This window comes from Clupea harengus, chromosome 9 (assembly GCF_900700415.2).
Source record: "Clupea harengus chromosome 9, Ch_v2.0.2, whole genome shotgun sequence".
Classification (NCBI taxonomy): Eukaryota; Metazoa; Chordata; class Actinopteri; order Clupeiformes; family Clupeidae; genus Clupea; species Clupea harengus.
The window spans coordinates 17,120,565-17,136,620 of NC_045160.1; the positions used below are offsets into that span (position 1 = coordinate 17,120,565).

Genomic DNA, 16,056 nt, shown 5'->3' on the forward strand with positions numbered 1-16,056 from the left:
TGCTTTGGTTTCTTACAGCTGCCAAAAAACAGAAAACAATTGAAAACACACAAGATCCATCAAAAAAACATTTAGGTCTGCAATAATGAGACTATGAGGGTTTTTTTGGAGCTCACTGACTAAGATATTCTTTCAGAGGAGTGCAGGCGACCTGAATACACTCAACAACTGCATCTGCTCATACATGTCACAGTTTCATTCCAGCTCTATCCTAGGTCAGGCTCTATCCTAGGTCAGGCTCTATCCTAGCCCTGGGGAACCAGAGAGCTAAAACACTGTCTCAACCTAAAAAAAGGGCATTTATACAGGGAGACAAAAAGAGTGTCAATGAACTGAAAAAGGATCTGAAGCACAAAAACAAACTGGCCAAGCTCCAATACACAAATAAGATGGAGGAGAGGCTCACCAGATGAGATGCGAGGGAGGCGTGGCATTGCTTAAATACAGTGCCCCAGCCCCGCCCCCTTTGCAGCAGAGCACCTTCTACAGCAGGTTCAACGGGACTGACCTCATGGAGGACTGGACCCCAACCAACACCAGATACGCCCCTGCACCAATCAGTGTGGTGGAGCACATGATCGTTTCCATCCTCTCTTAGGTCCATCCGAGGAAAGCTCCTGGACCGGGGGGGCTCAAAGGGCCGTGTACTGAGGGACTGTGCAGCTCAGCTGGGCGGTGTGTGTTGGCACAGCTTTTTCAGCTGTTCAGGAACGCCAGCTTCCGTCCCTGGGGCATGGGAGGAGACGACCATCATCCTCGTTCCCTAAAAGCCCCATACCAAAGCCGTGAACGATCACAGATCGCACGATTTGCAAATGCATGGAGTGAGAGGGTCTGGACCCAGTCCAGTTTGCCTCCAAACTCAGGATTTTATTCATGAACTTCCATCAGCTTTTTTTCATCTGCTTTCAATACTCCTAACACAAACACACTTCTGCACTGCCTCCAAGGACTTCAAGTCAACACAAAGTTGGTTTTATGGATAAAGGACTTTTTGAAGGACAGACCCCATCATGTCAGAGTGAACAGTTTCAAATCCATCTACGCCGTTTTAAATACTGGGGGCCCACAGGGGTGTGTCTTGTCACCCATCCTCTCCTCCATTTACACAGATGCAATCACCTGCAACAACAATGGACTGTCTGATTGGTAGATGTGTGTGCTCTACCCTGTCTGATTGGTCACTTTATAAATATGCTGATGACACAGCCTTGGTGGCCAGCTTGCCAGACGGGCGCACCCTGTCCACATGCAGGTAGTATGTGAACACCATGGTCCTCAAGTCCAGAGCTCCCTGGATCTGGACATCAGTAAGACCAAAGAGCTGTGTTGGGGAGACGGGAACCTGACACCCCACACCCTCTCTCAGACCAGTCAGGCTGGAGGGGAAGGTGGTGGAACAGGTCCGAGATGTTTAAGTACCTGATATCGACCACCATCTGTCTTTCACACAACATGCGGATGGGGTCTATATAAATGCCCAACAGCGCATGATCTGAGGAGGCTGGAAGGTTTCAATGTCAGACAGGACATCCGAACAGCAGTATATCGGTCACTCATCGAATCAGTCCTCACAATTTAACAATGCATCCGGGTACAAACTTCCTGACAAAGAAAAGCAAGGAAAAACTCACAAGAATCATCCAGCGTGCAACCAAAATCACTGGCACGACGCAGGCCCAACTCTCAGACCTTTACATTCACACGGTGAAAAGAGAAGCCGACTCCATCAGTAAGGATCCCATCAGGCAAATGGCATGTGTGTTCATTTAGGCAACTAATTGTGTTTTAATGTCATTTCATGTGAATCTTTTATTGCTATACGGCTTGTTTTGTTTGTGAGCCCCTAACCCAACCCATTTTTCTATCATTAATCAAGTTTTTTTTATCTGAAATCTTGAATGGGGCCTATAGGGGGCAAGAGACTCAAGTGGTAGACAGGATATTATAGAACTGTGTTCCAAACAAGACCAGATACAAACACCAGCACGAGTAATTCCACAGTGCAAAAGCCAGCAATTGTAAGATACTTAATTACACAGCATACACTCAACATGAGTATGCTTTCTGTTTACAGTACACATTACAGTCAGTGTATTCAGACTATATACATGAGACCACTTGGCTAACTAGTAGCATTCATGACTGTTGGCTGAGGGCAGAAAACAGAAGTTACCAGGAGTAAATAAACATTTGGATATTTTATAGACATAATTATAATGAGTCTTACACACTCTAACCTTAGCACATAGCCTCAACATAAGCTCCTTCACCCTTTCCCCTATATCTCACCGAGGTGAGTTCTCTGATGCCCTACCCACCACAAGCCTCACTGTATCCCTCAAGTGTAAAAGCAAACCTGAGGTCCCCCTCACGCATGAAAACATCTCTTTCTCCTAATATGCTTCCATTCTGGTGGGGCACTGAGGAATGTGGCAGTAAGGTGAAGGCAGGAGAGACGCCTTGGAAGGGGGCAACGGGTGCTGAGTAAGAGGAAATGAGAGGCAGCGAATCCTGTTTGGGTGAAAAGGAGATTGTACTGAGAGTAGAATCACAAGCATAAGCAAACACACGTGCCCCTCCCAGCCTTGGGAAGCTCGGGCCTCCGCTAGGTGAGCAGCAGGATTGGGTGACCCAAGAGAAACAAAAAAGGCATGGGAACTCACAGAGGTGGAGCAAATGAACACATGATTAAATAAAGAGATGCATTTAAGTAGCTCATTTCAACAGCTGGGAGGAACATTAATCACAAGTGAGGTAAGGAAAGCCAAATATGCAGGTCAGCAACTGCTCTTTATTCTCTCAAGGACTTAGGGAACAGAGGGACTCAAAGCCTCTACCTTCAAAAGAATCCCCCTGCATGGGGAGTTGTACAGTATTAATGAGAGTGTGTGATGTCAAGATATCCACAATGTGACTGAACAGTACAAGTACAGTAATAGACTGTTTTTCTATTCATACTGACAGACAACATTTTTTGGAGAATAACTTAAATACAGCTGTGTCTTGGAGTATGTCTTTTAACTTTTCTGTGCAGTAGTTTGCTTGTTCATCCCCACAACACCAGACAAAAACATACTTCTGGCTTTAAACTGCTGCCAAGAATTGTTGGCAAAAGAACAGACATCTACGATCGATTAGTCATCCCTTGCCGCTGGCTGGCCAGTGAGAACCATCCCTAGCCCTTGCCCTGCGTAGCCAAACGGGGGTGGGGCTGATAATGTGAATGAAACAAGGCTCTTCGCAAACCACTGAGTCTTGTTCTCACAATATAGACCCAAGAACTCTTATTGGATTATGTGCTCTTATTCTGAGGAAGGTCCCTTACTGCATCACTCACAACCTAGAATGTTCCGCCAGGAATGAAGTCTGAATGTTTCATCTTGGTCACGGGAACACTAAGGTAACCAAGTTAGCACCAGGGACAATGGCAGATTGTGTTCCCCTCATTCCTATTTTCCCTCTCACAATAAAAATAAACTACAAATTAAATGTGGAACACATGAGTCTGTGAGTGGAGTTGCTGTGCCTTAGTTTGTTTAACTCTGTTGTGTGTTATTTGAGCTAATGCGCAATTCATGCAAGTTAGCGTTGATTCAACTCAGGCTAGGCAGATGGGCTGGTCTGATACAAGTAAAAAAAAAAGACCTCAAATGTCTGAAGACCAAATGTTAAAAAGCCCCAATGTCTCAACCCACCCTTAAGTCACCTATACCTGCAATGCTGGTGCAGCCCTGATAGATCGAACTGGCTCTGCATTCACTGCCCTCTTGCCCATGAAACACAACACTCCTTCAGTGCCCAGACGCCAGCTCTCCCACCCCTGAGCATCATTATGACACAGTGCTGGCTGCTCCGACTCGGGCTCCGGCCTCAAGACTAATGAGTGAGAGGGCCAGGCTGGCCAGGCACAAGTCTGGCTCCGCTCGCGCTCCCCTGGTTGTTGTTGGCTCTGGGGCCTGAGCCATTGGGGGGGGGGGGTCGGATCTGGTTTCCCCTCTGTGGAGCAGCTGTCTGGTGAAGGCCCGCGGGACACGAGGCCGTTTAGTGAAGTTGCCAAGCTGTCTGTCTAGCCCCTGCACACAGCCCCCTTATGCCATGGCGGCTTTATTAATGCCATGCGCTGGATGGAGCAGGTGGAATTTTGGATGGGAACGGGAATCACATCTGAAATCCTTGACAACCTGCTCAAGCTTCTTCTTATCAGATTTAAGCCTGGGAGATTGTTTTAAGAACTTAAAAATCCACCTCATGGGATTAAAACTGTAATCACAGAAAACAGCCGAAAGGACACTCAAAGGCTTGATCTTCAACAATAATTTGCTTTATGATACAGTAAAAATGACCCGATCAGATGGATATGAAAGGGAGAAACAATTCAACAAAAGAACAAAAATCAGAGCACAGAAAATGGCAGAACATTAAATGTCATTGACTGCCTGCTGTGGTGCCTTGGGGACCTTGGAAACCAGAGAAAAGGTGATCTGGGAATGTGGGAAGCTAGTTGCCTAGCACCTGGGTCCGACATCACACCCCTCCCCTCTCCTCTCCTCTCCACTCGTGGTGATGACTGCATGGTCTTAGCTGCAGCCACAGCTCCTGCCTCAGCATGGATGCTCACCCTCCATCTCCAAGCCCTTGTCCTTACTTCCTCTCCCCTGTACACGCCCCATCCTCCAGCCCAGGCCAGAGCATCTGACTCAACAGACACCCAGAGACAGGGCTCAACCAGCAGCCATCATGACGCTGCCGCTCTGCAGTGCCTTTCATCAGCATTAAATACATTTGATGATGCCAAAGGCTGAGACAAAGGCACACAGAGTGGGAGTGTGTGCATGTGTGTGTGACATGCGCGTGTTTGTGTAGGGCTACGTGTTTGGACAATAGACACGAGCAGCATATGCGCTTGCATGTGCGGTCTGTAAAAATCTAATTTACTGATCGATACTGGTCACTTGTCGCCGGCCCCAAATCCAACGAGCCAGCAGGATCAATTAGGCAGGCAGAGCCAGTGATGTGGGGGTGGAGGGTAATGCCCCCATGGACAAGATGAAACAGAGACAGGATGATCCCTCATCAAATCCCCATCACACAGAATCTGGCATCCCTGTTTTCTCATCCCACATTCCTTGGTGTGCCTGGATTTCCCCGAGGTCAGACCAATTCCCAGGAGACCAAAGCAAACACTAAAAATCCCCACGACATTCCATACGCACATCATGGGAGAAGGAGAATTCTCCAGGCATGCAGGATCCAACCTGAGGCATCTAGTCACCTACTGTATGAGTACTGTACCCAAGAGGCAACCGCCGGGGCAACTGCCCCTGAACATCTCATCGGCCAGGGCCATGACTAGGCTTTGGGATCGGGCAATAAAAAAACTACCATTTCTATATTAGTAATATCACTGCATGAGTTTTTAAGGGATGACGGTGGTTATATTAACCTGAAAACCACTGACTTCTTGGCAATGATGCAAGAGAAATCTGAGGAATGCAACAGGGTTTGATATTCCTTTTCATCTAAAAAGAGCCATGCCTGTATTCCTAACACTCTGCAAGAGCAGAACACAACACAACACAACAGGCCATCACAGCCTAATGGCATTTCACCCACTTAAGTGCCCTGTTCCAACAGCAGTCACACGACTTTGGCTAAACTACTATTTTTGGGTCCAAGGGAACAGAAAAGATGCAGGAAAGAGGCAGAGAATCTGACCGAAACAAATCCAGAAGCTGGAAGAAAATAAAACATATATACAGTGTATCTGTAACATGTAAATGCTTACCTAAAGGAGAAACAGACGAATCATTACTACTTCACAAAGCCCCTCAAACCTCCCAAAAGGAAGAGTCTGTTACATATGGTTAGGGGGAGGTGGTATTAGGGATTTAACAACGACAACAAACATACGGGTCAGATTGTTGCAAGCCCTTTTCATGGTATTAATACCCTAATTAACACAGTGGGAATAAATGTGTCCCTCCCCCATGGGCCCCCTCAGATTCATCAAGCCCTACCTCTCAACACAGACAGGTAAATCCCCTCCAGAGATTATGTGTCTGTGCGTTCAGATTACATAGACAAAGTGTGTGTGTGTGTGTATGAGCAGAGACAGCAGAGACATATAATCCAGGCTACTCCGTATCTCCTAATAGACACCTTCACACCATGTACACAGCCAACATGAACAGAGAAACAACAGCTAGGGCCATGCCTCCGAAAGAATGTCAAATGCAAGACCTCGCCATACACAAAAACCAAGTCAATCAGCCCAACACAACCACCAATGTTAACAACAACAGTGACTGACCACTCAAACAGATGGTCAAATTATTAATGGATAAAACTACAGCATACAAAATGAGTGAGCCGGGGTAGTTATGCAACCTCTGAATATGATGGATATTACACGTGGTATCACTCTGATGAAGGGAGTAGTTATGACCAAGACACATGAAAGAAAAGAAAACATAAACTGCAGCAGGACTGGGGAAGGTACAGGGTGGGGATGAGAATAGAATATCAAAGCGTGCGTCCGTCTTCACACTACTCCTCACAAACCCCTCTCACACAGGCAGATGCACACATTAGAGCAGGTTGTGCTTGGTAGGATGTGGAGCTTGGAAACAATGGAAGTAATCCCCTGATTCACCGCTGGCCCGTTATTGTCACCTATAATTCGATTAAAAGGATGAGATGGCTGAGCTGCAACCTGGTGTTGGAAGGAAAGACTACGAGCAGGTCCAGATGACAACAGAAAAGCCAAGACATGACCAAGCAGATGAGATAGGTCCCCATTCCCCATTCCCTGTGTTACATAAAAAGTATCTAACCAACCTAGTAAAATGAATGGAATCTCAGGAGGCAAATCATGGAGGCACAACATCACAGCCAACATGCCAAGCACAAACACAGCTACCTCACTACTTGTTTGGATGACTCCCGAGCCCCCGTTGGCATTCCCATTCCCGCCAGGTTCGCCTGCCGTTCCCCTGTCCGACACCTCGTCCCCTGTCCCTCCTCCTCCTCCTCCTCCTCCTCCGCTGTCGTCGCTGACACTCTCCCCATTCTCCTGCATCTCCTCTAGGGCGATGGAGAACTGTGCGAGGGTCCGCACCATCTGCAGCATGCGGGACGCCCGGCTAGTCTGTCTCCACAGACACGCGTGCCGCCCAGCCTGGACTCAGCCTCCCACTGATCCGCACAGATCCACTGCTATCAATCACCACAAAACCAGCACTCCAGGAGAGACTGAAGATAACAGGTCCCCCCCTGTCCCCTTCCCCCGATCAATCCCCCTGCCCCCCCCCCACCCCCTCCAAAACAACGAGATCCACAAATAAAGGGGCTTTTCTTCTGCTTGTCTCTGCCCCTGCTTTGATGAGAGCAGCGCATAAACAAAAATCCCTTTAAATCCACGGAGTGTCTGAGTGGATGGTGCTGCTCGTCTAGTCCTCCTCAGCTGCTCTCTCCTCCTCCCTGACTGCCTCTATGTCTCTCTGCTGAGCTCCAGCCTCCCTGCTCCCTCTATGGCAGGTAGAGAGAGAGGGAGAGCGAACAGGCTAGAGAGAGAGACTGAGCGTGTGTGCGCAACAGAGCAAGCCAAAGTGGAGAGAGAGTAAGCGAGTGAGCGAGAGAGAGAGAGAGAGAGAGAGAGAGAGAGGGAGAGATGCAGCGCTTGCCTTCTGAGGGAGTAATGAGACACAGAAGGCAGGGGGGAGCGGCTAAGAGCAGCAGTTCAGCAACACACAACAGCACAGATTGCAGCCCAGCAGCCCAGCGAACAGCCAGGCTCAACCAGTCAATGGCAGATCCACCCCCCCTCAGCCCACAACACTAGAACTTCTCAGAGCACACCGTGTTGGCTAAGGCAGGGGATGTCAACACTAACCTGTAGGATTGGGTGGAGAGAAGGAGAGAGACGGGAAGGGAGGGGAGGGGGAGAGAGAGAGAGAGAGAGAGAGAGAGAGACAGTGAGCGAGAGAGAGAGAGAGAGAGAGAGAGAGAGAGAGAGAGAGAGAGAGAGAGAGAGAGACAGTGAGCGAGAGAGAGGGAATCTCCACGGCAACAAGAAGGTGGGAACTTCAGTGATTCACTTAAAAATCCACAGGCACATGAAAGGCAAAACAAAACCACAGAGGTGGAACAGAACGGCGGCGTGAGATCAATGGGCAGTTTCATTCTCATACAGCCCCTAAATCTATATTTAATAACATAGCATCACTTTGATGGATGCCAAACACAAGACCTCATTTAGTATCAGGGGCCTCAGGCCAAGCTAAAGACTTAACGATAGAGATGAGAGCATAGGTATTCAAAGGCAGCATGAAATGCTGTAGCTGAAATGGTATCAATAATAGTTCATTAAATAAAAACACTCCTCCCACTCTGACCAACGGATCGATGAAATCAGGCTGTAACATAACAATGTCTGCCCTCTGCCTGCACTCTGCTCCAAAACACCAGACCAGCAGCAGCATTCTGACAACTTCCCTGAATCAATGACTGTGATTAGCTGCATAGCTATACTCCATCCAGCCCCTTCTCTTCCCTGAATCAATGACTGTGATTAGCTGCGTAGCTATACTCCATCCAAACCCTTCTCTTCCAACCTTTGCAGGGGCTGCCTCCATGAAGCCGACGGAGGACCATCTTCAGCCCCTTTCTCGCTTCAAGCCAATCTGCATTTTCCATGTGTGGCTCAGAGGGGCTATATTTAGAGTGGTGCCAGTGTGGTGCATCACATGGATGCATTATTCACACGGAGAGGGAGATGCTTTCATCCCTCCAGTTTTAAAGAGCGCTCTGGGTGGGTGGCTGCCTTTCAAAAGAACAAAATAAAACAAAAAAAAAGGTGTTGCTGTATTGATGACCACAGCTCAGTGCAGAGGAGACAGGCGAAACTCTTTGCCCCCGACATCTTCTGGAATGACAATTCAGTGCTTCTGCTGAAGGGGAGGAGGTGTTGCTCAGCCTGTCAACCAGCCATCTTATCCATCTCGGCAAAGCAAGCTGTGCATTATTGAGGAGCCTGGATGGAACCTTTAGGTTTCCTGTGAGGCTCCGAAGTGGGTCAGTTGGATGCTTCAGAAAGGGTCCTATTAAAAAGTTATAAAATCAGTTATACATAAACGTTTATCATGGGGCAGAGTAGCCCGCAAAACATTTTACTGGAGTTACTGGACTTTTGGATATTTGACTTATAATAGTATAAGCACACCGTACCGGTGGAGATAGCTGACTTCAAATCAGACATTCGTGGATTCCTTAACATGAATTGCTTTCTGTTCACTTTCACAGGCTTATCAGGGTGGTTTATTGATTGTCTATGCTAGAGTGGCTTAGAGTGGTCGTATGAGGGTCATCCGAGGCACCTGAAAGGGCACGCTGGGTACGAAAGAGAATGACTGCTGTCGATGTTGCCATGGAGCCCAGGAGTTCTAAAACCATGGCAGCAGAGATCAATTGGCTGTGACATAGAAAGTCCCCGCAGTGTCTCTGCAGCCGACTCTTTAGATATCACCCACAAAGAGCATGCCCATGCGTCACTTACATCGAACAGCACACCTGAGACAGACACATCAAAGTGTGTGTGTGTGTGTGTGTGTGTGTGTGTGTGTGTGTGTGTGTGTGTGTGTGTGTGTGTGTCTGGGCATCACACAAAAAAGTAGGACTCCCAAAACCATGCAGCATTATGGTAACCAAAGACAAGTTCTTCCTATTTGTCAAACTCCACTGCATATAGAGGAAGTGTGATGACGGTCAGCAGGCGCAAGTGTTTTCTTTCACTTTGGCAGCCACGGCTTTCTGAATGGGATGTGTGTGTGTGTTTATTATTCCTGCACTTCGTCCCAAACAAACTTGCTGAAGGTTCGTGTTTGGGCTTCCGTTTCTGTGGAGGACTGCTGATTTGGAATCACAGCATGGTAACCAATCTAAAAGGTAGCCATTTCTCAGCTTGATAAAAGCAAGCCCTTCCAAAAAACACTGAGTTGGAGCAGGAGCAGGTTCCTCCTGGGTAAACTCTGCTGGGCCTTATCTCTAAGCCGAGGCTGCACTGGCGATTGAGACAGCAGAGGGCCGGAGGGTTGAGGCCGACTCCAGTCCCGCTCCAGAGGCACATCCGCCCGCTGGCTCCCCCTTAAATGAGAGGAGCTGCCGGGGTCGGGGCAGATCAGAGGACGGAGGTATGAGGGAGGATTTTTTTGGCGTCTGATGCGTGTTTTTCATTAGTACATCCTCCTTGATGGCACGAGAAGCGAGAGCTTAAAATAAGATAAGAGAAAATAAAAGAGTGCTCAGGCTCGGGCGGATTGGGGGATTACTGTCAATCACCAGGCAAGCATCCTCTCCAGCATCCTCTGGCATCCCCTTCTCCCGCACGCCAAGAGCCACAGCGCCACTGGCCAAGCCCTCCCAATCACAGGCTGTGAATTTTGCCCTAGAATGCCTCCCTGCCTCACTTCAAAAGCATTCTGTGGGGAGAGTGCCTGAATCTGAAGGGTAGTGCAGGGAGGGGTTCCCCCCCCACCCCTCCCCTCCCCTCCCTCAAGCAGAAAAACCTCCACCCCTGACCTCAGAAGGTCACAAACTAAGTGCACACTCCTTGTTAGTCCACCAGAAAGCAGCAAACAAGCGCTGAACTCTCAACAAACTCGGTGTTGTTATCACAATTGCTTGGTACGACTTTCTGATGGCCTTCTCAGCAGAGCTGAGTCTTCTGAGGTGACCGCAAGAGCTTGAACCCGAAGTGATTGCGTATCGACTTCAAAGCCTTTCGACAGAGAGAAAGCAATGAGAATAAGCTTGGGTCTTGGGGATTGCATTGGATTTCCCTCCTCTCTATATGTCTTTCACTTAAGACTCGTTTTTTTTTTTTTCATCCTTTCCCCCGCTCCAAAGAGAAACAATGTTTTCCTGGCGAGGCCTGCTGGGGATGGTAAATCAGAAAGGTCGCGACCTGGGAAGTGCTCTTCGGAGGGTGCGGCGCTGCAAGCCGTCTCCCTGCGAAGATTTAAGAGGCCAAGAGGAGAAGGACGGGAGAGGATGGGAAAGAGGGGTGAAACCACTCACAGGCCTGAGAAGGAGAGATGAAGAGGACAAGAGGCCTTCGGAGAGTCACTGATGAGAACAACCGAGTAACACAGGGAGAGAGAGCGAGAAAGAGAGAGAGAGTAGGTGGGAGAGAGAGAGAGAGAGAGAGAGAGAGAGAGAGAGTCAGCCTTCTCTGGCAGCAAGCTAGAAGTACTAAAAGTGTAGACAGCCGTCAGCTGGCCCAGAGTAGACAGGGTTTTAGATATTAGCCCTCAACTCACTTCTCATACCGACCTAATGGCTCTGATTAACCACATATCCAGTCTGTTATTCAAGCTGGACTCCATTCAATGCTGGAATGAATACTGCTGTGTAAATATAATCTGAATGGGGTGTTCTTATTGCTAGAATGCCAGCAGAGGAGGAGAAATGACAGCTAAGGCCCATGTCTAAAGAAGGGTCTGTTCGTCTCCAAGACTACAAAGAGCAAGGATGTAAAACGGAGAAGAGAAATGGACTATGGGCAGACGGTTGTCTCGTCTGCATTCTTACCTATACATGATGATGGAACTGAACATCAGAAAGGGCCACTAAAGGTCATGGTCTTAAATGGGCATTTAACCACCTAAGATGGGAATCTTCACTGAGTCACATCAACACCGAGTTAGAAACTGAACATACCAGCAAATCTAGCATTGCCCAGTCTACTATATCATTTCAAATCCTGTCTCCATAGCGACCACACACAGACACACACACACACACACAGACACACACACAAAGAACTGTGCTCAGCCTGAGAACCTGTTAATTCTCCACCATCTTCCTCCAGTCAGTCTGTCAGGTGGCGCTACTATGGTCAGACCAAACACAGAAATCCAAAACTACTGCTGCATGTGACAGCAATCTGGTAACAAAACCTGACCCAAATAACAAAGCCTGAGGCACAAGCATGAACACAAAGGCAAAGACAGACAAAATGTCCAATGCAAAGAACAAATCAATTTAATCTTCCTGGTACTTCCTGTTTAGTGAGCACAGATTGACTCATAAATGAGATACATGAATGTCCTCATCTTTTATTACATCTTAAGACAACATGGACATTTAGACAACCTCTTAGTTGAAAAAGAAAAAAGCATTCAAGGATTTGCATAAGAATTTCCAACTGACAAAAAAAATCCCTATTCCAAACCACCATAACATTTTCAACCGCACAAAAAGCAGCGGTCTCCCCAATTACCGTTAACGGCGCTTGGGGGGAAATGACTGGATCTGAGCCCTCTGAGGCGACCAGTGAGGATTACTTCTTCTGTGGAGCTCTGCTAAAGGCCCGAGCACAGCTCATTAAGATGGGGCAGGAGAGCCCAGTAAACATGGTTACGGGTTTCCTCCCCACCCAGCTCAGATATGCCTGAGGTTTCACGTGTCGCTGCAGCTCCGCTTGGTCACGGCTGTCTGGGGGCCGCCAGAGCAAGACTCGCTCCAGCTGCACGTAGCAGTGGCGCTGCCAGCGCGCACACACACACACACACACACACACACACACACACACACACACAGGGGAGAGGGCTGGCAAACACTGCACTGATGTTGTGAATGTCTGGGGGTACACACTTTGGGTTGAAACACATCGGGGTGTTTGACAGGTGGGCTGAGCTGTTATGGGTTAACGCACTGCTGCGTGGAACATTCTGGGCTTTTTCACACAGTTTCTCATCGTACGCGACACAAAACACAATCACCTGTGTGGACACCTGCGCTAGCCCACCTGCTGTTCTTCCTAGTCCACATGTGCGCACACACACACACACACACACACACACACACACACACACACACACACACACACTTTTACTGGAGTGTTGAGAGCAGAGAGAGTGAAAACAGAGAAAAGCAAAGAAGGGAGAAATAGGGGCGAGCACTGAAGGATGGGCGTGTGGGAGAGCAGAAACCCCCATCGGCCGCCTCGCCAGGTGTGTGTGAGTGCGCGGCGTGTGAGGCCATGCCTCCGCTCACGCCACGCAGAGTCATGTCAGTGCTCATGCTAACTGAAGAGATCCTGACAGATTAGTCCAGGGACTGAGGGTAGCGTGCCCGCCTCGGCACCCTCACACACACACACACACACACACAGACCTGCTATGAGACCGGCCCTGCTCCACTCCTGTCCACAGAGTGAGATTGATTATCTTTAGCCATTGACCTTTAGATCAAACTCACACACACACACACACACACACACACACACACACACACACACACACAGAAAGAGAGAGAGACACTGAGCTTCAGGGCCCCTTGCCTAAACACCAGGAGGAGCCAGTGAGCAGGTGTGGGGTGGCTCATCTCCTTATGACAAGTCACAAGCTCCTGTCATCCTTGTGCCTGGGAGGGGGGCAGGGGCAGGGGCATGGGCAGGGGCAGGGGCAGGGGCAGGGGCAGGGGCAGGGGCAGGGGCAGGGGCAGGGGCAGGGGCAGGGGCAGGGGCAGGGGCAGGGGCAGGGGCAGGGGCAGGGGCAGGGGCAGGGGCAGAGGGATGTTTCACTGGTAGCTCATTGCTGGAGTGTGCGGTGGTGCCCGCCTGTCAGTGAAACAGGCCCGGGGTGGGGGGCATCACAGCGAGGCAGGGAGGCGCTTGGGCTGAGACTGCTACAGTGTCGCTCCAGGTGAAAGGCCCTATTGTCACAGCAGGCTAGAGGGAGGAGAGGAGAGGAGAGGAACAGAAAGAGATAGAGACAGGTAGAGAGAGAGAGAGAGAGAGAAAGAGAGACAGGTAGAGAAAGGTAGAGAGAGAGAGAGAGAGAGACAGGTAGAGAGAGAGAGAGAGAGAGAGGTAGAGAGAGAGATAGAGACAGGTAGAGAGAGAGAGAGAGAGAGAGAGAGAGAGAGAGAGAGAGAGATAGAGACAGGTAGAGAGAGAGATAGAGACAGGTAGAGAGAGAGAGAGAGAGAGAGAGAGAGAGAGAGAGAGAGAGAGCGAGAAGGGGGAGAGGGGGGAAACATTCCTACAGCTGCAAGTGAAAGCTAACAAGGCTGCATATGTTCTCCCCTTCTTTTCACAATATATACAAATGATTGCAGAAACAAGTAGACAAACAACAACATTTTCAATTGAGGGGGGGTGGTGGGGGGGCTTTCATTGGGGGCAATATGCAATAAAATGTTAGCTGTAGTTTGACTGCATATATATACATATATATATGGAGAAGCTGTGTGCTACTGACGCCTGTGTTCTCTCGAATGCTTAAGACAAATTTGAGACAATAAAGGCTAACCCTGTCCTGTCCTATCCTGCTCCTTAAGAATGGCCCAGCAGGACCTGCATTCACTGACGAAACAATCCCACAATTATCACAAGTTAGGGTTGCTGAGAGAGGAAGTGTGTGTGTGTGTGTGTGAGTGAGAGCGAGTGTGTATGTTTGTGGATAAACCATATGATATCTTGAGAAATAACCATGACATTATTGAGTTATCGGATATGAGTTTGGCTAAAAGTGGAATCGCAACAAGACTTCCTGGACATGAGGAAAGACCTCAGTGCCGAGACGAAAAACAATAACTTCCAGTCAACATGGCCCCGATTCAGTAACGCTACAGAACGTGATTCTGGGCGACTCTAGATATTATCCTGTTTCACCTTAAACATGAAGACAGGAAGCAAAGGAGATGGAAGGGGTCAGTCTCTCTCTCATTCACACACTCCATGTCTCTCACTCCATGTCTTTCTCTCTCATTCACTCACTCCATGTCTTTCTCTCTCTTACTCTATGTCTCTCACTCACACTCTCTCATACACACACACACAACCAGAACAGCACCTGTAAAGTGTGTGCGTGCATGTGGGGGGGGGGGGGGGGGCTGGGGGTCAGAGTCTGTGCTGGAGTGTTTTAGAGTCTGCCATGAACTCAGAGTTGCACCTCCAACTCCCAGCTCTGTGCCCGCACTGCCCAACCCCAAGTGTGTGCCGAGCCTGCTGTATTTCTGCCAGCATAAACTCCCTAAACATGCCAATCGATAAACTCCTATCTGAGTGGAGTCGAAGCTATGGAGTTTCTAAAGTTAGTCTTCAAAAGGTCAATATTCTATCTGATTGCCTTCCAACATCACTAGTGGGGGGAACATAATTGGATAACCGCTGACAGCACAGTCAGGTCGCGGGCACACTGCTCTTTGTCTGGACATGGCTGAGGGTTTGTCCTCTTTAACAGGTGTGGCTGATAAGCGTATGAATGCCATTCTATCATGTCTGCCCCGGTGGAAAGGCCCACGGACCAGAGGCTCTGGGGCCATCTCATGTGACGTGGCTCAGTCTGATACCCATCAGCCAGAGAAATACTTCACTGTGCATTTAACCTAAATGCCATGCCGGAAATTCCTCCCGTCTCTCTCTCTCTCCCTCCCTCTCCCCTCCCCTCCCTCCCTCTCTTGCTCGCTCTCTCTGTCCCTTCCCCTCTTGTGTGTCCTTTCTGCTTCCCTCTCTTATTTGTACTTTTTGCCCTCTGTCCCTCTTTTCTTTCCTTCTCCTCTCCTTCTCCCCCATCTCTCCCATGAGAAAACAGTCGGCTATTTTTAGTCCACGCACAAATACCAGAGACTTTTGGGGGGAATGTGTCCCAGTCATATTCCTCTTGTTTTCTTTTCACTTGGAGAGTTCTCGTCTCTCGTTCGCTCGGCTCTTCCACGAATTTCTGCAGTGGGCTATCTTGTCATCAGCACGCCTCTCAGACGCTCAATGCTGAACACCCCCCCGCCCCCCCTCTCTGATTCACCTCTCCTTCTCCGCCTTCCTGTTTAATCTGTTAGAGCACACACACACACACACACACACACTATACACACACAGCATATACAATACTGTGCACACTCACAAAATACTGACAGTGTGAGGGACTCTGCATGGTGTTAAGTTTGGAGCTTCTTTACTCACACACACACACACAGACAGAGAGACAGAGATAGGACACACACACACACACACACACACACAGACAGAGATACACACAGACACAGAGAGAG

At 48.9% G+C, this 16,056-nt stretch overlaps 1 protein-coding gene across 3 annotated transcripts in view; it reads right to left on the reverse strand.

Moving 5' to 3' along the window:
• LOC105897129 (rho guanine nucleotide exchange factor 17) overlaps nucleotides 1-16,056 on the reverse strand; it is a 75,156-nt gene that overhangs the window by 22,814 nt on the left and 36,286 nt on the right. The window contains exon 1 of one of the 3 annotated variants that reach the window (XM_031573700.2): nucleotides 6,923-7,296. The exons of 1 other annotated variant lie outside the window; for it this stretch is intronic. In XM_031573700.2, coding sequence (XP_031429560.1) covers nucleotides 6,923-7,132 — 210 coding nt within the window. In that variant the 5' untranslated portion in view covers nucleotides 7,133-7,296. One more of the 3 variants, XM_031573701.2, reaches the window with a different exon arrangement.